This window comes from Papaver somniferum, chromosome 2 (assembly GCF_003573695.1).
Source record: "Papaver somniferum cultivar HN1 chromosome 2, ASM357369v1, whole genome shotgun sequence".
Classification (NCBI taxonomy): Eukaryota; Viridiplantae; Streptophyta; class Magnoliopsida; order Ranunculales; family Papaveraceae; genus Papaver; species Papaver somniferum.
Genome location: NC_039359.1, coordinates 51,487,197 through 51,512,739, shown reverse-complemented (window position 1 = coordinate 51,512,739; position 25,543 = coordinate 51,487,197). Strand labels below are relative to the sequence as shown.

Sequence of the window (25,543 nt, the reverse complement as noted above, 5' to 3'; positions counted from 1 at the left end):
AGCAAATCTGCAAAACTAATCCTCACACCTCACGGTGATACTAGTTTGCGTGCTAGAGTCGTTCCCCTTTAACCTTTGGTTTTATTCTTCTAAAACCAGGTTAACGACTTAAATACTTCATTGGGATTGTGAAGCCAGATCGATACTACTTTTATCATAGTTGTGTGATCTGATCTTGCATATTCTATCGCACGAGTACAATCAGATTGATTGGCTTGAGATTAATATCTCCGATAGGCAAGATATAAAAAGTAATCACAAACATCTTCGTCTCATTGTTTGTGATTCCGCAACATCTTGTTTCGCTACCATACGATTAAGATTGTTGTGAGGTGATTGATTTATCTAGGATGTTCTTCGGGAATATAAGACTGGATTATCAATTGGTTCCTGTTCCCCTTGATTAATATCAAAAGACGGAACAAAAAATTTAGGGTTTTTCTGTGGGAGACAGATTGATCCTTTGATAGACTTGTCTGTGTGAGACAAATTTGTTTATTGTCAAAGCCTGCGATGTTGGGTCGTAGAAACTCTTAGTTTTGGGTGAGATCAGCTAAGGGAATCAAGTGCACAGTATCCTGCTGGGATCAGAGGAGTAGGGAGTACAACTGTACCTTGGATCAGTGGGAGACTGATTGGGGTTTAACTACAGTCCAGTACGAAGTTAGCTTGGAGTAGGCTAGTGTCTGTAGCGTCTTAATACAGTGTGTGTTCAATCTGGACTAGGTCCCAGGGTTTTTCTGCATTTTCGGTTTCCTCGTTAACGAAATTTCTGGTGTTTGTGTTATTTTAATTTCCGCATTATATTGTTTTATCTTTATAATTGAAATAATACAGGTTGTGTGTTAGATCATCAATTAGAGTAATACAACCTTTGGTTGTTGATTGATCCTTGGTTATTGGTCTTTGGTACCATCCAAGTTATTCCTTGTATTTGATTAGTACTCGCAGTTTCTGTTTGAGGAAATCAAACCAAGAGAGAGAGATATAAACTCCATGATATACTTTTAATTGATTGAGTCTTGTTGATTCTCTTAAAAGTATATTCGAGTTTGTCCATACAGATTGGTAAGAGAAATATTGGGTGGTGTTGTTAGACCCCCGCTTTTTCATTTTTGTCGATAAATATAAAAGTAGTTGCAATTCTTTAATTCCTCCATCAAATAAATTTCTAAGTGAAGTGAGTACTAAGATTATCTCATCTCTCTAACTAGGTGACCGGCTAGATGGTGGATGTGATAAGAAATACAGTAAAAACTCCATATATTAATAAACTCTATATATTAATAAAAAATCATAGTCCCAACCTGGGCTAGTTATAAATAGTAATAACCTCCACATTTTAATATCAATAGATTTTTTTAGACCCGCTATAGGGAATTTACCTCCATGTATTAATATAACTGGCATTATATTAGAAACTTATAGATCTTGTTACATCAAAATATAAGGTAAAATAAAATACCTATGTATAGCTATTTTAGACAAGGATGTAACTTGTTGAATTGTCATCGCATCTTTTAATTTGAGGATGTGTAAGATCTCATTACTATTGACACCTTCTTGTTGAAGCCAAAACATTTCCAACTTTTTGAGCATGTTTAAAGCTTTTTGGCGTGAAGCTTTTAGTATCTCCGTACTATGTTTATTAGGATTATCTCCCTCCACTTCTTATCTAATTACATCGATGATTTATTGTTCGGTTAAAACAACTTCATTTACAATTCCATTAAGAACGAATATCTTTGATGTTCCTAAAACATGCTCTTCAATTTGTTTCAAAATATGTTTTATATACATTGAATTGGATAGAAAAGTATCGATAAATTATTAAGGGTCTTATAAGTTCATACATAGATATATGTATTTGTGTATTGATACTGCAAATATGTATACACATTATCCAATATCATTTACAGATTTTGAATTAGCAAAAAAAAATTTTTTTTTTTTTTTTTGGTATAACTCCATATATTAATAATTTGGTGATGGGGCATAGGTGATTTTTCTAAACATTTCACAGTTACCATTGACACCTAATAAAATGATAAAGAAAAATGATAGTTATCGTACAATTTTGTTATGTCGTCTAACCATGTTTGTTTTGTTTCAACAAAATGGAGATGAAAATTTATAGTTGACCGTACCATCTTATTATATCTTCGAACTAATTATTTTTCTTAACAAATTCATAATAGAAATTGATATTTATTTATTTATTTTATTTTTTGAAGCATGCAATTTATAAGTTAAATTGAGATTACACGTGAGAATGTTAAGTTCTCTGAGTCTGTTTCAAATTGATCTTTTGGCGTACTCATTCCGTTGCCGTTATTGAAGAGATGAGCATGACCCAAGTCTCCGCTGAGAGTGCAGTGATGATACCCAGCGGTTGTGCTATTGCTAAGACTGTGCAGGCCCCCTCGTTTTAGCATACAATACATGTTCCCGCTATTCCGGGATATCCTCTTGCATCTCCGTCCGTGTTAATTTTGATACATTCTAAGTGGTTTATGATCCATCCCACGAAGATGGTTGTTTTTGCTAGTGTTGTTTGCGCTGGGTTTAGACAATGTTGCATCCCAGGTAGTATCGGCGATGGGTGATTTTGAGCCCAGGTATATTCCTGCTGGAGTTTGATGGCCATCTGCATTATATTTGTCGGATTTGGTAGTTGCCGGCGATAGACTGCGTCGTTCCTAGCTATCCATAAGGACCAAAAAATGAAGCAAAAAGATGTGGTAACTGGTGGCAGAAGCTTTTTTTTTTAGGAGTAGGGAGACTGTCGTCTGATGGGATGGTGAGGTAGGTATGCTATAAGTAGGGTTTTGGTTGTTTGAGAGATGAGGTAGTAGGAGTTTCTAGGAATCAATGGATGTTTGATAATAAAGCATAATGCGAGTGGAAGTTTCAGGAAAGGAACTACATTGAGGACATATGAAGTTGGTGAGTTGGATTCGATTGAGAATGTTGAGGGTTGGTAGACCGTCATTAATTGATTTCCACAAGAAAAGTTGTACTTTTGGTGGACACGGGAGTGTCCAAAGGAAAGTAGTTGGTGGGAGAGGATTTTGATGGGTTTGGGCAGAGTCATTGATGAGGCAGTTATATCATGATAACATCTTATAGTTTACGCTTTTGGTAAAAGGACAAATGATCTTTTCTGGGTGGTTGTTCTGTGGAATGGGAATGCTGACGATTCATTGAACTATGGGATGGGGAAGTACATTCAGCCTATCATGATACCAATTCCTTGTTGACAGGTAGATGATGTCAGCAACCGGTTGTATGGATAGGGCTGGGTTAATGTTGTTATTGAATTGTGGAATCCAGTTTGATTGGATATGGGTGTTTAATTCGTTTCCAATTTGATGGAATAAATGTTTTTTGAAGGTTGGTATGAGTGATCCCAGTTATCTCCATTGTGGGATGAGAGATGATGGGAGGGGAGGGATGTTTTCGAAAGTGGGTGTCTGTTTGAGGTATCTTGCGTTATATAATGTAGATAGTACAGAGGTAGCTTTTTAATGAATGTTCCAGATTTGTTTCATGAGAAGTTCTTTGTTGTGCTCTTTGTTGCTTATGATGCCTAGTCCTCCTTGATCTTTCGGTTTTTATAGCTTGTCCCTTCATAGTGGGTGGAGCTTCTTGATGGAGGAGTCATGTCCCCATAAGAAATTTGTTGTAATACGATCTATTTTTGTGTGGATGTGTGTAGGAAGGGTTTGTGTCTGCATGAGGTAATTGGTTGTAGGGGTAAGGGACGATTATATCAGTGCCAATCTTCAATTTTTGTTTAGGAATTTAGTCATCCAACCTTTTTCCTTGCGAGTTAGGCGCTGAAGCATTGAGGAAAAGATATGGTTGGAATACCTTTCATGTTTAAATTTCACTCCTAGGTAGGTGGAGTGGGGTGGGTGGGGTTGATGTTGTTGGCATACTGAAGGCTTGTTTTAGTTCATCCAGTTGGTGCTTTCTAGTTTCGGGGATGGATTATTATCGATTTTGATGTGTTTACTCGCGAATTTACATAAGCTTGTAGCAGATGTTTGAGGTGATTGGTGCCTTTTGGAGTTGCTTTATATGTAATCATTAAGTCATCCGCGTACATGAGATGTTATCTTTTTCTAGCTTTCAACAATTTCCAAATTTGTGGATAGTATTTCCGCGCATATAATAAATATATAGAATGAGAGAGTACCTCCTTGCCTTATTCTCCTAGTTGGGGTGATGTACTCATGTGGAGTTACATTGATATTAATAGAGTAGGTAACTGTTAATATGCACATCATAATATAATCCACGATGGTTTAAGGGAAGCTTAAGGTGGCGAAAGATTGTCTGATGAAACCGCAGTCCAAGGAGTCATAGGCTTTTTGAATGTCAAGATTTAGGGATATTTTAGGGACTTTAGTGCGGTTTGAGGTTTTGATGTAGTGAAAAAGTTTGGCAGCGATAGCTAAGTTGTCGTGAAAGGATCTTTGTGGCACAAAGGCACTCTGATATGGGATTATCAAAAATGGGAGTAGAAGTCTTATGCGATTGACCAATATTTTTCAAATGATTTTATAAGTGAAATTACATAGCCTTATCGGCCTAAATTTGGATGGTTTTGAGGGGTGATCAATCTTTGGGATTAACGTTAGGTTAGTGTGGTTCATGAGAGGGTGGATGCTAAGGGAGTTAAAGAAACTTCGAACCATATCAATCATCTGCGGTTGGGTTGTTTCCCTGAAAATTTTGAAAAACGTTTTGGTGTATCCATCCGGTTCTGGGGCCCGCTCCGATCCTATGGAGAAAAGCGCCTCTTTGATCTCCTCAGGGGTCATCTCGGATGTTAGCATATTACATTGTTGAGGGGTTAACATTGGTGATACTGCTTCAAACATGCTTTCGTCAATTAATGTATTTGGTGTTCTATATTGATCTATGAAATGCTCAATCATGAGCTTGATAATTTCTTCCTCATCTGTGATGATCCTTGAGTTGTTGTATGCTGTTACAAATTAATTCTATGAATTGTATCCTTTGTATGAAAAAACTTTGTTGCGGTCTCCAGATTAAAGCCATTGGATTCTGGATCTCTGCTGCCAGTATGTTGTGTGGCAATAAAGTCAATTTAGATGTTCAATTCGGAGTTGCTTTTCATTTTGAATCCAATTTTTAGTTCATTACCAGTTTGCACGACACAGTGATGTTGGGCTGCTTTGATTTTCGCGGTCAACTTAATTTTTAATCAATCTGGAAAGGTGGCCGAATTTGATCTTATTTCATTCTGTGAGTTCTTCGCTGGTTGATATGAGTTTGATTTGGAGGTTTAAGGGTGCTTTTTCTGGCAGACGTTCCTAGGACGACTACCTGCAATAGATAATTTGCAAAGGAGGGGTACTGCTTTAATAACCAGTTCAGGATACCCACAACCGACTACGTGTTGAAACTACTTATTTACTTACTCTTCTCTTGTGCTTTGTAACGTCTCTCCCGAAGACACAACTTATTTGCTCATCACTTATTCTTTTGCAGTTAGTGTATCGCGGTACTTTTTAGTGCAAAACTGCAAATTACAGTGGCACTCTTGACTCTTCAGTCTTGGAAGTTATGAAAAAATGGAAAGGGGTCAATCTCTCCCCTCAAGGTAAAGAATTTTTGGTCCGAATTCCTGTAAGTATTATGTGGAGCTTATGGAACAAGGGAAACTCTCGTATTTTTGAAGGGAAGTAAAAGTCTGGAGAGACTCTCATCGACGAGATAAATATTCTTTCTCTGCATTGGGCTTCTACTCATCCATGTAAGGGGGTAACAGTAGATGAGTTTATTTCCAATTCCCAACATAGACATTTTGATCCTCCATGAGTTTTAGTAGTTTTTCGTTTTGAATTGTTGGAAGAATCTCTTTGTTTGATTTTCTCTCTATGTCCTTGGAGTCTTGGGTTGTAAATTAGTGAATTTTCTCTATGTACCATTTAGTCATTATCGAGAAAAAAAAAAGAAAAAAAGAAATGCACTTGCTATATTTTCACTCAGCATCTTTAGCAAGTTGAAGATTGCTACGTTGAATCAAAGGGAACATCATGATCTCTTAGGATATTCACGTCTACCGATTCAGAATATGGGATTTAAAAAATCTGCCTCATTGGCAACGTAAACGAAAAATTAATCAGGGCAAAACAAAAGAAGTAAAATGACAAAGATAAATGTACAAATTAATGGCCATGTGCATTCCATATGTCCTGGCAATCAAACAAAATATCAAAGCTTGACATGATATCATAACTCTACGGTATCTGTATACGTAGAGAATAGATATTGTAACATCAGATGTACTGTATATGGTGATACAATTACACAAAAGAAATTTGCCTTAGCATTTATTAATAACATAAGCACACTGATTCACAAAAGAAAACTAACAAATTAATAGCTTTTTTTTAAAAGCCGCAACAGTTTTCTCTAGGCATTCCAGAAAAATAGAACTACCTACCTAACGTCTACTTTTATCTATATTTGGTCAAGAAAACCATAGATATAGTAGGTACAGCACAAATGTGGAGAGAACGAAAGAAAGTCTCACCTTGCTAACGTACCATCGTAGGGTCGAGATCGTCTGTGCCACTGCTTGTGTGTGCCCTATGTGCCACACCAATAGAATGACGCCACATCATTCCTCTCATTAACTGGTAATCTCTTTTTTAGTCCATAATTGATTATCTTTCCTAAATGACTGATGTTATATATAGAAAATCTAGTTAGTTAGTTAGTTATCGTTAATGGGAGGAAATATGTGGCGTCATTCTATTGGTGTGGCACATAGGGCACACCCAAGCAGTGGCACAGACGATCTGGACCCACCATCGTACTAAATCTACCGCAATCTTAGGAATATTAACAGGGAAAGTGTTGATTTCATCAGGAAATGCTCCGTCCACGACAAGATTATGTCCGCTGATGCTAGCGGACTCGTCCGAAGCAAGGAAAAGAGCAGCCTCTGCGATATCTTTACCCTTCAAACTCTTAGATTATGGTAAAACTGTCGCCCCCTTCCTTGAGGGAGAAGGGGCAATATATATTATTATTATTATTATTCAATGAGAATATTCTGGGTCCTATAAATATGGCAAAATATAATCTATTACACCCCCTTAGTCTTAGCGGGAGAGGAACAAACGCTTAGACTAGTACGAAAACGAATAAATAATTGTCTAGGAAGACCCTTTGTAAAAATATCAGCATACTGATTTTCAGATGGAATGTGCAGCACTCGAATGTCTCCAATGCGTACGTATTCACGAACAAAATGAATGTCAATTTCCACATGTTTTGTGCGTTGATGTTGAACAGGATCACCAGACATGTAGACAACACTCACGTTGTCACAATACACGATAGTAGCACGTCGTAGTGGTATATGTAGCTCAAGAAGTAAATTCCGGAGCCAAGTTGTCTCGGCCACAGCATTGGCCATGCCACGATATTCAGCTTCAGCACTAGAGCGAGAGACAGTTGTCTGACGTTTGGAAGAGCAAGAAACAAGGTTGTCACCCAGAAAGATGCAGAAACCAGAAGTTGATCGCCGTGAATCAGGACAGCCCGCCCAATCAGCATCGGAGCATGCATGGATGCCAGAAATGGTGGATACAGATAAAAACAACCCATGATTGATAGTGCCCTGGAGGTACCAAAGTATACGCTGAAGCGCCTGCATGTGAGGTTCTCTAGGGTCGTGCATGAATAAACATACCTGTTGAACCGCGTAAGATATATCCGGTCGAGTAAAAGTAAGATACTGTAATGCCCCGGCCAAACTTCGGTATAAGGTAGGATCCTTAAGAGCTGGTCCAGAGGTAGCGCTAAGCTTGGAGTTGGTGTCGACCGGAGTGGCTACTGGGTTGCAGGCAGTCATGGAAACATGAGAAATGATGTCCTTCGTATAAAGTGACTGAGATAAAAACAGCCCGGAAGATGACCGAGTAGCAGTAATGCCCAAAAAATGATGTAATGAGCCAAGATCAGTCATACAGAACTCTCGTTTCATCATGTCAATAAAACGGGTGAGAAGAACATCAGTGGAGGAAGTGAGTATGATATCATCAACATACAATAATAAGTAGGCAGTGTCCTGTCCTGACCGATATATAAATAAAGATGGATCACATACACTACCCTGGAAACCACAACTGATGATGAAAGTCGCAAACCGTTGAAACCACGCCCGAGGCGCCTGTTTGAGACCATATAGAGATCTACGTAGTCGACATACATGATCTGGACGGGTAGGATCAGCAAATCCCGGAGGTTGATGCATATAAACTGTCTCAGCTAAGTCCCCATGGAGAAAAGCATTCTTGACGTCCAATTGGTGAATGGGACAAGATCTGGAGGTGGCAATGGTGAGAACTGTGCGAATAGTGGCGGGCTTGGCGACCGGACTGAACGTCTCAAAGCAATCAACTCCAATTTGTTGTGATTTACCGTTAGCGACAAGACGGGCATTGTGACGTTGTAATGATCCATCTGCATGAAACTTGTGTCGAAAAATCCACATGGAGCGAATAACATGAGCACCAGGAGGTCTTGGCACTAGATCCCAAGTGTTAGTTTTCAACATTGCAATGTATTCATCTAGCATGGCTTTCTTCCAGTTTGGGTCCCGAAGGGCATATAGATGAGACTTGGGAAGACGGGAGATTTTGTGTTGGGTTTGAACATGAAGGTTCAACCGGTGAGATGGACGGAAAATTCTGTGGGAATCCCGAGTTGCCGGGCGGGAAGCAATGGCAGTGAAGCTGCCGGGAGGAGAAGGAGCGACAGACTGTGGAGGGACAGTGGTAGGGGCTATAGACTGTAGGGGGACAGTTGTAGAAGGTGGATAGGATGATGACGTTGTGGGAGGCTCGGCAATTGGAGGAAGAATGTGCTGGTGAATTCCGGTCAGTGGAGAGGGGTAGGGAGTTGACGTTCGTGACAGGACTGGGTGAACCGAGAGCAGGTGAATGGAGACGGAAGGGGAGAGGAGATGCAGCGGAAAGAGGAATCCAATAATGACGATGAGGTGCGGTATATGGTTGATGGGAAACAGGAGATGCAGGTGGTGAAGTATTAGTGGATGGGTAGGCTAGAGGGATTTGAAACAGGGGAGAAATGGATTGGTTGGAGTGGTCTTGATTGGGAGAGTCACTATGGGAAGGGATATGGAAGTGGAAAACGTTTTCATCAAACGTTACATGGCGAGATAAAATGATTTTGTTAGTGGCTAGGTCGAGACAACGATAGCCACGATGATGAGGGGGAAAACCAAGAAAGACACATTTAGTGGAGCGAGGGGAAAGTTTGTGTGGGGTGGTAGCGGAAAGATTAGGGTAGCATAGACAACCAAACGTACGTAGGTGATCATAGGTTGGTTGACGTTGGTAAAGAATTGACACAGAGAGGTGAAATTGAGGAAAGTGGAGGGAAGAATGTTATGTAGATAGACGGCCATATGAAGAGAGTCGGCCCAATACTTATATGGAATGGAAGCATGAGACATGAGGGTGCTAGTGATGTCATTGATACGACGAATCATACGCTCCGCCTTGCCATTTTGAGACGAAGTGTGAGGGAAAGAGAAACGAAAGACTAAACCCGAAGTTTGAGAGAAATTGTGAAAACAGGAATTATCAAATTCACGACCCATGTCTGACTGAAAACATTTTATTTCTCGCTCAAATTGGGTTTTGACAAAGGAATGAAATTCTAAAAATTTGGAATAGACTTGAGATTTGAGTCTCAAAGGATACACCCATAGGTAATTAGAAAAATCATCCAACAGGATGAGATAATAGCGAAAACCGGTCTCAACATGTGAAGGAAAAGTCCATAAATCACTATGAATAATATCAAAAGGAGCGAAAGTTATAGAATTTGAATCATGAAAATGAAGAAGAACATGTTTACTAACTTGACAAGACTGACAAAGTTTGGTAGACTGTTTCTTATTACATTGAATTAAAGAGTTGGAACGTAAATTATCTAAAATAGCCTGTCCAGGATGGCCGAGGCGGCTGTGCCAGACGTCAACCGGGCACACGGTAAGAGACAGTGCAGGAGATGAGGATGAATGTGAAGATGGCACGGCAGAAGATCTGAGAGGATAAAGATCCCCAGTGCTATCACATCGAAGAAGGATCGTCCTCGAATTCAAATCCTTCACAGAAAAACCATATGGATCAAATTCAACAGACACATGATTATCAGTGGTGAATTTACGAACAAAAATAAGATTTTTGATTATATCAGGAAGAACAAGAGTATCTTTGAGGTGGAGTGTTCGAGAAGAGAGATTTATAGAATGGGTACCACTGGCCGTAACTGGGATAGAATTGTCGTTTCCAACTAAGATGGATTTAACATTGCTAGTGTTGAAAACAGTGTGTAACGTACCTGGATTCGCATTAATATGTGAGGTCGCACCAGTGTCCATATAGAACATGTCGTCCGGCGACTGCAGACTCATTGAGCTGTAGGCCTGAGCGAAGTCCGATGGTTGCAACATTTCAGTCGAAGGGACATCATACGCTTGGGATTGACCAAGAGCGGGAGAGTATTGGCGCTGCTGGGCCTGGCGTGCACGACCAGGAGATAGCCAACGGAGAGGCAGGTTGGGCTGCCAGTGGGGGACTGTTGGGTATGGGCAGGGAGGTGGATCCCAATAGGACATCCAGGGAGTTGGGTGTGGGTCGTGGGTTGCTGGAGCTCGATGGTTGCTGGGCTGGCGGAAATGGTCCGGTGTCGGCAGGAGAGGTGGGTCTGTAGAGTTCTGTTCTTGGCGCTGATTTAGCCTGCCAGATCCAGAACGGTGATTACGCTGGCCGGAGCTGTTGGTGGAGGAGGCGGTGGCTGCCAGTGCAGTTGAAGACGTCGTGGTGGTTTGCTGGGCACGTCGAATCTCTTCGGTGCGCAACTGGGAACGAGCAGCATCAAAAGTTGGCATATACTGTTGTATGAAGGATGCAACAGTGTTGTATTCCTCCGGAAGACCATTGACAAGTTGGATAACCAACCGTTTGTCATTCATGGGAAAGTCGAGATCAGTCAAACGATCCGACAATGACTTAAGTTTGTCACAGTAGTCATCGATACTAGCACAATCAACAAACTTTAGATTGACAAATTTACTTTCAAGGGTTGCACCACGATTACCTTTGTTATCTTGAAAAAGATTTTGTAGATGATCCCAAAGTTCTTTAGCGGTTTTACCGGATTTCAGAACCGTGAGCATCAGGTCCTTGGCCATTGTAGAAAACATCCATTGACGGCACAAGGCGTCGAGCTGCGTCAAGGTGTTGTTGTCAATCTCCGTTGGAGGTGCAGATCCTTTGATGAGGAATAGGAGACCGTGAGCTTGAAGATGTAGTTCAAAGAGGAAAACCCATGAAGAGTATTCATCCTTTTTGATGTCAAGAAGAATAGGGATTAGGGTTTTTATGTTGGTGACAACAAAGGCTGGGTGCAGAGATTTTTTATCACCTGCCATGGATGTCTAGTGTTATAGAGAAGAAGAAGAAGAAGGATCGATGTTAGGATCGTGATACCATCTTAGATTATGGTAAAACTGTCGCCCCCTTCCTTGAGGGAGAAGGGACAATATATATTATTATTATTATTATTATTCAATGAAAATATTCTGGGTCCTATAAATATGGCAAAATATAATTATTACAAACACATATTCTTTAGATTCGAAATTGAAGACATTTGCTCTTGAATAAACTCCGGATCTAACCGTGTCCGCAATCCAGGGATAGTACATGTCATTGGTGTAACAACTCCATAGGGAGACACACAGTTAACTCTAATTCCATATATCCCGAACTCGCGGGAAGCTGATCGAACCACACCCAGAAGTGCGTGTTTTGATGCTGTGTAACCTGGTGGTCCTATCCCACCCCGAGTTCCTCCTACACTTACTTTACATATGATTGATCCGCGAATATTCTGTGCCACCATAGCTCGACCTGCATGCTTTATCATGGCTACACCACCACAGACATTGACATCAATAATTTTCTCCAATGCTTTCATGTCTAAATCAAGAACACCGGCCAATGATCCTAAGATACCGGCATTGCTATACACGATATCAAGAGTACCATACTTTACCAATGTATAAGCCACAGTCTCTTCCACTTGCTTTTCATCAGTAACATCACAGTGTTTGTAACTGCATCTCTCTGGTCCAATTGATGCTACAACTCGATCACCTAATTCATCTTGAACATCAGCAATCACAACAAAAGCACCATTTTCAACGAATAATCTCGCTGCTGCCTCACCAATTCCTCCAGCTGCACCGGTTATTATAGCCACTCTACCCTCTAGCCTATGTCCATTCATAGTTAAAAGAACACACACACAACTGATCAATATGAGGAAAAAAATGTGAAAAGTAAGAGAAGAATTTGACGAATCCCTAACTACTCTAATACAACTCGAACAACTCTGCGATTTGCTATGGAAAAGACAAATTAGTACCTCAGCTTAAGCATCTAGATTTGATTAGAATTGCATATTATTTGCAACATTTTGTTTAATCATAAATCTTAAACGAAGTTATTTCTTTATTTGGAATAGGAATTGCATCACCAAACGGTCCAAAAATGCTTCAAAATGAAAAAAGAAAAAATGAAAACGAACGGTCCAAACAACCGGTTTACCGACAATTGTTCTTTCTTCTTGTAATACGAAAATAAGTCCCCTTCCTTAAAGATTTTGCCACTGAAAAATATTAACTGAAAGGGCACTTACATTGAATAGTTGCATTCTCAAGAGGGTTCAACATTTGTATATATAATCTGAGGACCTGACCTATGGTTGAAAGTTGAGACAAAAATTTCAATAGGAATCATGGATTTCATTTCTATTTACCACATTTTGGAGACAGACCAAAGACATAGGTTGATGATTACTCATTTCTCAAATGCAAAGGCGAATCTCCGAGCCCTAAATCTCTTGATTTTTTTCTTTTCACACAAGGTTGGGTCTGATAGGAAAGCAGGGTAAGCCCCACTTACAGGCTACAAAGGCCCGTGGTCAACAAAAAACTCTTTCCTGATGGGGATATCATTACATAAAAAAAAGAAGATGGACTAGATTATCACTTACATAAATTTGAAGGGCTAATAATAGAAACATTTTTAGTTTCGTTCTCCCTCTCTTTCATTCTCCCTCTCTTTCATTCTCTTCCCTGGTCCTGCTTCCTCCTTTTCCTTCCCTATCGCGGATCATCATATGTTAGTCTACTGGTAACCATCACCAATAAACTATTTAAAGTAGTTTTTCATTTTATTTAAAATAAAAAGAATTTTTTTTCCACTTTAATTATTTTCCATTTTTATTCCAGAAACTATAATTTTTCATTATGGTCACTTTTTATTATTGGTTCTTGTATTTTAACTTTTAATTGTCTATTTTTGTAGTAGTATTCTATTTGCAAATCAAAATTACAAACTACATGTGCTATTCGTTCAAAAAAATTCTCCACAGCCTTCGGCACCTCACATATTAGCGACATTTTAGAAAAAAAAAACAAGACGTTACTCAAAAGCCAATACAGCACAAGCTGACAGGCACCCAACCCGCAAACACAGCAAAAAGCTTAACCAAAGGAAAAGTTCCCAACTAAACCACAACAAATGGACTACAACTAGCCCCCTAAGAGGACAAACCACTCAATGTATTTCAAAAAAGATGTTTTCCCACTTGACCACAACATCATGAGGATGTATCGAAGAGAAGCCTGGTTTTGTAGACGCCCAGTAAAAAGATTGAATTTTAATGTCGTCTATTAAGGCGGAACTTTTTCTTTTTCGCAACAGACCATTGAAGGACCTATTATTTCTTTCCAGCCATATGTTCCACATAATACTGGTTGGCAATCTCTTCCAAATTTCTTTTCCCATATTAGACAAACCAGAGCAATTCCAAGAAAAACCTAACTCAAGACAGTTGAAGGAGCTGCTTCCAATTTGTGAGCACAGTTCCTAAAATAAGACCAGATCTTGGAGGCAAACCTGCAATGCAAGAAAAGATGATTGCTATCCTCTGCACACTGCCGACAAAAGATACAAACATTAGCAATTGGAGTGCCACTGGTTGAGATGATTGCCGACCCTCTTCTCTGTAAATTTGTAAGAGTTGGAAGACGATTAAGAACTGCTTGCCAGAGAAAGAAACCATGATTCATAGGCCAGTTGCGAGACCAAATTCTTCTAGAAGGAAAATAAGGATCACCACCAATCTGTTGAATTTCCAGATTATAAGCAGACTTGACTGAGAAAGTACCAGTCTTGTGTCCTATCCACACTATTTCATCATCCTCAGCAGGTTTGATTTGAATCGTATCAAGGATGGTGAAGAGAACAGTAAGTTCTTGAATTTCGACATCATAAACTCTCCTTCTATTAGAAAGACCCAAATCCCAACTAGAAGTACCTGCTTCATTAACCGAGAAAGCTTGTGCAATTTTAATATTTTTAAATGTAGTAATCGCATGCAGATTGGGGCACAAAGATGCCAGAATACCACCGCTACACCATTTATCTTCCCAAAGACGTATTGAGTTACCACTGCCAATTTTGAATTGTATAGAACCAAAGAACGTATCAGCCACTGAATTTATATGACGCCATATGCTAACCCCATAAGAATCCTTAGGAACTTTAGTCCTCCAAATCGAATTCGGATCCCCATACTTTTCATGAACAATCTTAGCCCACAAAGCATTTTTCTCGTTGCCCAATCTCCACCACCATTTCATAAGAAGGGCATTATTAAGAGGTTTCAATCGTCTTATCCTAAGGCCCCCTTTTGATATGGGTTTACAAATAGATTTCCGACCAACCCAATGGTGTTTTTTTCCACCATTTGCACTATCCCAAAGGAAATTGCAGATTATTCTCTCAATCTGATCTATAACATTTTGAGGAGCTAGAAACAAAGAGAATTGATACACAGGTAAGCTAAGTAAAACTGATTTAATTAACGTCAAATTACCCCCTTTTTTCAAAATTCCTCTCTTCCAACTTGGAAGTCTAGCCTTGCATATTTCGATGACTTTATCGATCCCACTTGCTACCTGCTCTGGACTTAGCACCTACAGGAAGGCCTAGGTAAGTAGTAGGGAAAGTAGCACTAGCACAACCCATAAGATCAGTCAAAGCATCCATATTTGGAACCTCTTCCACTGCAAAAAGATTATTTCAATTCTATTTATCGATAAAAAAAATAGTGACATTTTAGCCATACACAAGAAAATCACCGGGATGTCACTATGTAGGGGAAAAAGTATTTGTTCACTTCGAGAAAAATTATTTGCAGGATTGGCCCGGCTTCACTCCTAATCTTAGTCTCCGAACAAAATGAGTAAATTAGTGTCTGGGTCGTAAGTTTGTCCCTTAGAGTGTTTGGGTAGTTGACCCGTTAGTTAAACGAAGTCAATCAACGGTGTTTGTCCAGCTGTTATAATAGTTAAAGACGGTTAGTCGTAGCATTTACGAAATTTTCCCCTCCTATTAGAACCTTTATGGATTTGAATAAAACGGCTGATAGTGTTCCACGTTACTGAATTGACGAACAGTGATTGCCCCTTAAACGGGTATATAATAATATAAGACATTCTGCGCTTTGTTCATCATCTAGTTGATCTTCTCCTTCCCGTTCAAAATTCTAAGAGCTTTGAACCACAGTAACTTACATGGAATTCTCTAAAGTGGATATGAATTAATTATTTTGAGTTGTTCCTCTGATAATAGTTAAGCTTAAATCCTAAAATCAGTTTATAATTTTTGAGTTGTAAAGAAAAAAAGTATGTTCATGTTGTGAGTTTTGTGGATTGTATAGAATTTAAGAGAGGGGGATTTGGAGATTAAGATAAGCAAGGAACACTACAAGATCTATTGGAAGAATTTGTATTTGGATTTGGCCGGATTTAGTAAAGAACCAGTGAGAAGATGGAACTGAAATTTATGTCACCGTCGTTTACTATTGTTGAATGGTGAAGATTAATACATGTTTTGAAGTCCTGGTAATATTAGGTTCTTTGGCCATTATTTCAATTCAAATTTGCAGGGGAAGACCAAGCTATAAAAAATGATCCAAACATCCACAATCCAACCCATCTTTACCCAACCAAAACGGCACACCAACTGTTTGAGAAAAAACCTCATCACTTCTTCTCTTTATAATCTGTTGAATTTATGTCGTTATGCATCTATTTTAGCAAAACCTAAGTTATTGAATGTAACCATATTCAAAGCAAGGTTTGACACTGGTTTTTTGAAATTAAAAGATACTTCATAACAGGGGCAGTAATATAAGTTTAAGATGGAGAAAAAAAGCAGAGTAAGCTTATGAAGAAAACGGTAAACTTAGAGAGAGAAATGATTTTAGAGTATGAGGAGAATTAATAGTATCGTCATAATTATTGGAGAGTATAACTCGTTTTTATATTTAGTGTAAATAAACAGAATGTTAGTGAGTCCTCTTTCTTTTGTTTGAACCTTGTTACTATTAGTTGTACTGTCCTACTGTTGTTAGGGTTCTGTTAAGTGTAATATGTGCATCCCTTATAAATGCCAGGCTTCTATTTGTAAGAGTTAAGAAAACACATTAGATACTAGCTTCTTTCTTTTATTATATCAGGATCTGGGTTTCCTCCCTTGAGACGCCACCCATAATTGTTGTCTTCAATACTATCCCTTATCTTCAACACCAATCTGCAATTTCTTCTCCTAAAAGAACATAATCAATACCAATCATGTCTGACTACTTACAAATCCAATTTTCCTACTTTTATCCCCCTTTCCAATGTTTCGAACTATGTTTCTTCTACACTTTATGATACAAATTACTTACTGTGGAAATTTCAGATGGAATCCATCCTCATGAGTACAGATATGTATGGGTTTGTTGATGGATCTATTCCTTTACCTCATGCAACTATATTGTTGATGATGTTCAGCAATCAAATCCAAATTTTTCCCTCCGGTGTAAATGGGATAGGTTTGTCATCAGTTGTCTTAATGTTTTCTTCAGTTCCTCTGTTTCTAAGGATATTCTTCCCCCTTAAAGGCCTTAACAAATAAAACTCTCACGTTAAACGTTGATGAAATCCTCAATTCCTATTGGCCGAAATGGGTCTTCTCTAATGCAGAAGCTATGGTGAGGAAGCTTGGTATAACTCTATTGGTTGTAATAATTAAAATTTGGATACATCAAATACTTAACTGTTAGTTAGTAACGGTATAGACAAAAAAATAGGTGGACAATACTCATATTAGAATTTGAGCTTAAATATTTTTGTTACACCATGTTTACCCCAAAACTTAACTGTACATTACTAACACCGTCAAAGGTGGACCACACTTGCATTAAAATCGTCAAAGAAAAAGAAAAAAAAACGTTAAACTCTTTAATTCCCATTTAATTAAGGAAATCCATTCAATAAGTAAATCGTGTTACAAATTAATTAAGGAAATCCATTTAATTAAGGAAATCGGGCTAAAAAGGAAATTGGTATACTGTAGTCTCAATCGTGTTAAATACATATTTTAGGAATGTGTTCGTATGGAAATCGAACTAGAAAGGAAATAGTGTGATTAAGATTTTGTTTTTATACGCAATTCATAAACGTAAAATCATTCAATTAGTTTTCGCATAAATCATGGCAGCCTTTTTTTCAAAACCTTTCTCATTACTGAGGTTTGTTCCTTATCCCGCTCCGAGATTAGTATTGATGATTGATTGGTACGGCTTGACATTGCGATTGAATTACTTTGAACTGGCACATTAATATCGATATCTTGCTTGACACAAAAAACAGAAGAGATTTACGATGCTGGAGCACATTCATGTCATGTTTTTGCTTATTTTTTTTAAATTCATTAAGCTTCAACAGGGTTAAAAGCAATTAGGTATTAATGTTTATGAACTCTCTCAATTTCTGTTAACCCTAAAAAGATATTTCATTTTTCTGTGTGTTTTGCTCGATCCTTCTTCACTGAATTTAATTGTTCTTATTACGGTTGGTATCAGATTAGCTCTTAGGACTGCTGCAAAAGATGTATCAGATTGTTTAAGGCTCTCAGAAGGCTCTCTGTTGCGAAGTTCCAGGACCAAGGTTTCTCTCTTCTGTTCTTTATTTTGTGTTCTGTCAGTTCTTCCTATTTTGTTAATGCAAAGGTGTTTTAGACTTTAAAAATTTAACTGATGGTTATACTTTCATGTTTAAGCATAAAGATGTGGATTTGCAATATATAAACGAGGTGTCAGTTAGGGATTTTGGGACTTTTGTTATGAAACAAAGAGAAAAATACAGGAAATCAAAAACCCTAGAACAAGAAATTTTTTACATACGGCAGCTCTTTATTCTCTCTTATTATTTCATCTCAAAACCTTGCGTCTCTGATCCGACTCATGTTTTATATTGGTTTTTTGATCTCATAACCTTGCTCTAATTTCTTCTTCTGAATGTTTTCTTGGGCTTTTCACAAAAATAGACCCGTTTTTTTGGTGCTTTTCATTTCTAGGCCACTTTTCTTATTTATTGCTAGACTAGGCAAGTTTTGACCAAAAGTGATGGATGGAAAGTTAGCACCGTTAGGTGTAACTAAAAAGACCTAAAAGTTTGTATCACTGATTTAATGTTATATCATTGATTTAACTCAGTTAAATCAACATGAAAACTGTACACGTGGGTTCGAATATGCCATGTGAGTTAAGCCAGCCAAGTCAGGTTGAGTCAGAGAGCTTGTCAGCTAAGTTAGGCCAAGGCCTAACCAGTGCTGCACATTTCATTCCACCTAAATCAGCTTCATCTGTACTACCACATTAAACATCGCCACACTCATTCTTGCAGCCACTGCATTTTCTGTTCAACACCTCCATTTCATAACACTGCACACATTCTTTGCAACCTGAGCTCATTCTCACTGCCTCAAAGCCATAACTTCCATTATTAGCTCAAGACACCTCATTCACAACAACACCACTAATCCCTTCTTTTCATTGCAGTAGCTTCTTGAACCCATACTGCTCAACATTTCTTCTATCTTGCAGCTACCACTGCCATTTTGTAGCTTCATCTCTTATTCCACCTGCTGATCTTGTAATTCTCAGCTGCACTGCAATTTCATCACATTCCCAGGAAGTACAAGCATTCACAAATCCATTCATCAGTGCCAGTTAACTCCAACTGTATATGCACCCGCAACTTCAGCCGTAGCTCAGACAGCTTCTTCTTGTACCACCAGGGCTGTCAACACCACACCAAGCACTCAGCTTCACCTCGAGCCACTATCAATCCACTTGAGCACCACCAGGTTGCAATCACAACTCCTCTTGTAAGAGTTTCAACCATCACTGCCACAACCAATACTTTATAACAACTCCATCCTTCTCTGTAATGCATCTACTTAGCTCCATCCACTTGCAACAGTTCATACACAACCTTCTGTAGCAGCAACTGCAACTGCCTGCACTTCACTTCTTCCATCTTGTTCTCAGGTTCTAATTATTCTCAGCATACACCTGCACTGCAACTCCAGACATCTTAACGCACTGTCACAAATTCACCTCCCTTGAGTAACTTGATAACCACCAGGACTGCCACCACCATATCTTCAAATCCACCAGCTCAATCGACTGCCAGAAGCATCAACACCTCAAGAGCACTGCAAACCCATCTTCTTTTGAGAAAATCACAGAACCAAAAATATCAACCACCTTCTTGTGTACCAAACACAACACCTTACTGCTCCAATTCTACTTTTTTGCTCCTCTCCAGGCCAACCAACACTATCCCCTTGCTGCCAAACTCAAATCCCTGCATCTCCTAGCTCAACTGCAACCTCAGGCATCGCCTAAACCTTCTCTGAGTTCACCCTTGGAAACATCAGCACCACCAATCCTTGGAGCACAACAACCCAAATGCTCTTTTCTCAGCTTCATTGCAACTCAACACATGACCACTACAACATCCATCACCAGCATCTCAACTCATTTCCAACAACAGTGACACCTTTCTCGCAATTCATATACCACCAACAAACCATCTGGCACTCAACTGCAGCTGCAACCAAACCATTAACCTCAACTGAAATCACCACCTGCAAATTTCTACACTTCAGTTCATGTCACACTGCAATGAGTAGCAGCATCAGATTCCTCTTAATCCACATTAACAGTATCTTCTCCTTCTTCGATTGACCTGACATTGAATCACACACACAGAACTTCAATTTCTTCCATTCAATCCCAACGGTATCCACCAAATCAACAGTACTCAGTTCTTCATTTACTGCTCAGCTTCTCAATCCAAACCCTAACTTCATATTCTGTCAATCCATCTCCAATTCGAACAATCAACACCAGCAGAATCATTCAAAACCAGCACCAAGAACCCAATTTCAGTTCGAATTCAACCCTCTTCAATTATCGAAACCATCACTGCCAAACATCATCAATTCATCTCAAATTCGAACAATCAACGCCAGCAGAATCATTCAAAACCAGCACCAAGAACCCAATTTCAGTTCGAATCAACCCTAGTCTTCAATTATCGAAACCATCACTTCCAAACACCATCAATCCATCTCCAATTCGAACAATCAACACCAGCAGAATCATTCAAAACCAGCACCAAGAACCCAATTTCAGTTCGAATTCAACCCTAGTCTTCAATTATCGAAACCATCACTTTCTTCCTACAAATCTTTTCAGTGAAACCCTAATTTAATTCCAAATCCTCTCTTCACTAATTTGAGCAGAAGAAAGAAAACGGAAGGAGAAGAAAACAAAGAAGAAGATAAGAAGAAGAAGAATGAATGAGATCGAACACGTGAGTGACACACACGTGTGAAGGACATTTCAGTAATCTTACCACATGTATGAGATCTCCCTATATGATATTTTGACGAGATATTGACAAGTCAACGTGATAAATTGACCGAGATGGTTAAAGTGGATGGAATCCGTTTAACTTTCCTAGTTTTGTAAGAAATAAAAAAAGTGGCCTAGAAATAAAAGTGAGGGTCCAGACCAGGCCTACTTCTGCATATAATCCTATTTTCTTTATCATGTCGACAAACTCAAGCAGCAAAGGTGTTGGTGACGCAATCCTGGATGATGATAATCCATTTGACGTATTACCATGGTTAGTATTTTGATCATTATTTAGTATGTGTTTTGATTAAACAAAAAAAACTTTCGGCGGATTTATTTTTCCCTCTTCTCTGTTTATTCTTCTTAGGATTTGTTGACTCTGTTCGAAGAGGTTGAGAGAGTGATCAAAGACGGGAGATAGTGCGAGTAATTAGATGCAAAACTTTTAAACCTAAAACCATGAGTGCATCTGCTTATTCTTTATTGATTTAATTTTCATATATATTTTTAGGAAGAAACCCATGGGAACTTCAAGGAAAAGTATTTTCTGTAAATGTTTAATCAATAATTTGTTCACAAAAACCATACATTGTCAAGCAACCGTCAATCTTAGGTGTGTATATCGATTTCAATTTGTCAATAGAATTGCAGTTTCTTTAAACTAGATATGATCTCTATCTATATCAACTGTTTGATTCAAAATTTAAACCATTCGGAAAAATGTTCCATGTCGAATGTTATTCAAAGGTGTGAGAAAGTTGCCGATAATACGAAAATGTAGCATGATCTTTAGTGGCATCCATGGAAGGATTTAGGGTGATTCTGATAATGGGACATGTGTTGGTTGAGTGAAAAGATAAAGGGTATATTTCTCTTGCATGAAGTTTGTTTTGGGTACTGCCGTTGTTTCACCCTTGCATAAACCCTGTTTTTTTGTCCATATATTTAGTCCTTGATACTTCGCTAAAGCTAAAACACCACGTTTGTAGCTTCAGCAAATAACATAACAGAGTAGTGAATAAGTTTGTGGAAGGAACCAATGCGAGAAGTCGTGACATGAATTAAATAGTAGTGAACATAACAGAGTCACATTCTAATGTAGATTGTTAATTGTTAATTCTTATATGCTGCACATGAATAAGTTCATATGGCCTTCTCTTCGGAAAAACAAAAAAGTTCATATGGCCTTCTGGATCCTTCATGAAGTTGATTCTTCAATTGCCACTCTAAAAAACGTAAGCAAGTCACCACATAGATGCAGGATTGGGAATCTTGCGGGGAATCCAAATCATTTTATTCCCACCTTAATCTTATATCCTTACTATTAACCTTAATCGAGAGCTTTGGATTTCCAGACTTGATTTTTGCTCCAGTTAATGTTACATACTAATTGTGATTTGAATGTCGACACTAGTTATTATTTGCGCTCTGTTACAGCATTGGAGCTAAACAAGAGCACTTTTCGTGGCTTAAAGATTTAAGAGAATTCGATATTACAAGGCTAGATTTGGAAGATGCTGGTTGTTGGAAAGACGAGTCTCTCCCTTAAAGATTAAAGAACATGCTTCTATGATCAGCACAATACACTACAGGTACTCGCAAAAAATATTCTTTTAATGATTTATAAATGGTTGGTTGTATTATACGGCTCATCTAGGACCTTCATGGGTATTTATCTCTCACACTAACCTGTGGTTGTAGTCACAAATAAGAATGATCGAGCTCATTATGTTAATGGTGAATTTCTATAAGACTTTGTATATATGGTTCTTGCCAGAAAAGTTTCCGATCAGCTGTATGTCAGAAGACACATAGAGTTGAGCACCACCCTGTCGGCAAAAAAAAAAAAACTTTGCATAGAAAGTAACATTAGTGAGAGCCTTTTATAGTGATTTGAACTTATTTCTTGGCTGCTCGGAGTTCTTTTGAAGGTAGATATTCATTAGTGGGTGCAAGGTAAATATTTCTTGCAAAATCTGTCCCTAACAGTTTAATATGCTGGCTGCTTCTTCATATTTCCTGTCACTCATAGTAATAATTTAACTCTATCTATGAGGTTCATTTGTGTGTGTATTTTGATGTGTTGCTGTGTTGTGTAGACTACATTTTATCTTTATTAATTTGTTTTCTTTGTGTCTGGGTGTCGTGGAGAAAGAGATTTGTGATGAGATGTTAAGATGGAATTCTTTTCTTTTGATCAGGGATCCATTTCTTCACTTGCTTTGTACATATATCTTCCATGCTCTCGATATGTATAATAATTTAAGAATTTTCAACTTAGTTGCGGAAAATTGTTTTCATTTTGATAACATCATTTGTATACATTATGTACTTATGACCTCCAAATGCGATTCTAATTCTAATTCCGATTCCTGTTTTTTTTTCTAATTTTTTCTGATGTATGTCCGCACATGCTAACTTACTTTTAGTATGCTTATTTTTGAAATTCTTAAGGGGTGTCGTGCACGCAAAGTGACTTTCTACAAATAAAATATAAAATTATGCTTTCACTAATAATTTTAATGTAGAGGTCTGTAATCTGTATAACATAATTATTTGGAACCTCATTAATATTAATGTGACGAGGAGTTGCGCGTCATCAAGTAAAAAATGCATCAGGACGGACGAAGCGGGGTACCAAATAAAAAATGTATTGGGATGGGACGGGGAAATCGAACCATACTAAATCAAAAATCCTAAGCATACATAGGACGGGGTGATGTGGAGCCAAACCATACCGAATAAAAAATACATCGGGCCATGGCGAATCCCCGCGACCCCAATAAAAAGTGCACGACAGGGCGTGGCAAAGCGACGTCACACCAAACCAAAAAAAATGGTTAAAATATGATAGTAGATGTTTCGAGTCCGCCCGATGCGTAACACGGGTACAAAATCTAGTTCTTCGAAAGACTACATCTCAACGGGTTTGGAACTACGTAGCCAAATCCTTTTCTAATCAGTTTGTTGCTAGGATATCTATGCTCGGTAATCAATTGTATAACATGAAGCGAGGGTCATATTCAGTTACAGAGTACTTACAAAAACTTAAAGAAATTTCAGATTCATTATCCGCTATTGGAGAGAAATTAAATGATTCTGAGTTTTCCTTTCTTTTTTTTTTAAATCTTTTTTTCTTTTCTTTTTTTCTTTAAAATTTTGCAGGGGAAAGTTTTCCAGTGTTCTTCTGAGTCCTCTTTGCAAGCATTGGAAAAATCTAAAACTTGACGAGTGCAGCGGACTATAGATTGTAATTCAGATTCTTTTTTGGCTTTCCTCATAAATTGTAATTGGAAGGTAGCTCATCCCAGTGTGCCAATTCAAACTAAGTGATTTGTGGTGTGTATATTAGTTGGAATGGTTCTCCGGTTGGCAACCAGGTGAGCTATTCTTAAGATACCTAGCTACTATTCTTTGATCGGCTATATACTAGCGCATTTTGTCTGAGAGAGAGAACATTCAATCATCCCGGTTTGTGGCATTTATGTTTTTTGAAGTTTTCGGTTCTTGGAATGAACCTAAAAAGTTCCCCTCTGCAGCAGTTTTATGGATAACCAATGTCCACGGGTGGGCCTCATGCTAACTTCCCAGAAGCTTTTTGTCATCACAACGTTCGTTGATGACAAAGAATACGGTTTTTTTTTGGATCATGGTCTTATTAGGCCAACCTCCCTATATTTATAAGGGGTGTCCTAAAGATAGGTAAATACACATTTATCCTTTACTTTACTTTAAATTAAAACTAACTTAATAACTATATAAATCTAATCATATACATCTAATCTCAATGAATTTATTAACCAAAATCAAAATCAAATTCAAAATCAAAAATAGGAGGGGAATCGAAATTTTTTAGTTTTGGAAAAAAATAATTATTCTCTTCTTCTTCTCTCTTTCCTTGACGTTCCTCGTTTGATTGAAAAACCCATCAATCTTTTTAATTCGTTTTTTGATTGGGAAAATTGAGTAGAAATCATCAAATTATGATTTAACTGGAAGTTAAAGTGGCATGTTCGGTTAGGAAAGTTTTTAAAAAAAACTATTTTTGTAACCGAACATTCTGAAACCAAGAACACGAAGAACACTTCAGTTATCACGAATTTAATTTTTCGTAACCGAACTCCGAGTTCGGTTGGTTCGCAAAAAGTAGTTTTAACCGAACTTCTCATTGAAAACCAACATACTGTGTTCGGTTGGTCCCCAAAAAGTTCTAAAACTAGTTAGTAACCGAACTCTACCCATAATACAAAAAAAAAAAATATATAACCGAACTGTGTTATTTTTCTCATTATGTTGAGTTATGATTTAACCGAACTTTGCCTACTCTGTTCGGTTGGTTCGCAAAAATTTCTAAAACTATCTAATAACCGAACTCTACCCATATTACAGAAAAGAAAAAAAAAATCTAATGTAACCGAACTGTGCTATTTTGCCTCCTATGTTGAGTTTCAATTTAACCGAACTTGTCCCACTATGTTCGGTTTGTTCGCAAAATTTTTTGACAAACCGAACTCTTCACTAATTGCGTACATGTGGAGTTCGGTTAGATATATTGTTGGGTTAAAGTTTGCGAACCAACTGAACATTACTCTGTAAATCAGATAAACAAAGTTCGGTAACAGGCCGA

General features: G+C 38.2%; 1 protein-coding gene across 1 annotated transcript; it reads right to left on the bottom strand.

Moving 5' to 3' along the window:
* Nucleotides 1–11,672: 11,672 nt before the first annotated feature.
* On the bottom strand, nucleotides 11,673–12,553 carry LOC113353254 (short-chain dehydrogenase reductase 3b-like). Its single transcript, XM_026596917.1, has 2 exons — nucleotides 12,511–12,553; nucleotides 11,673–12,358 (listed from the first exon to the last, which is right to left on the bottom strand). The coding sequence occupies exons 1-2, from the start codon at nucleotides 12,522–12,524 to the stop codon at nucleotides 11,695–11,697; spliced, it is 678 nt and encodes a 225-aa protein (XP_026452702.1). The 5' UTR covers nucleotides 12,525–12,553; the 3' UTR covers nucleotides 11,673–11,694.
* Nucleotides 12,554–25,543: the final 12,990 nt, after the last annotated feature.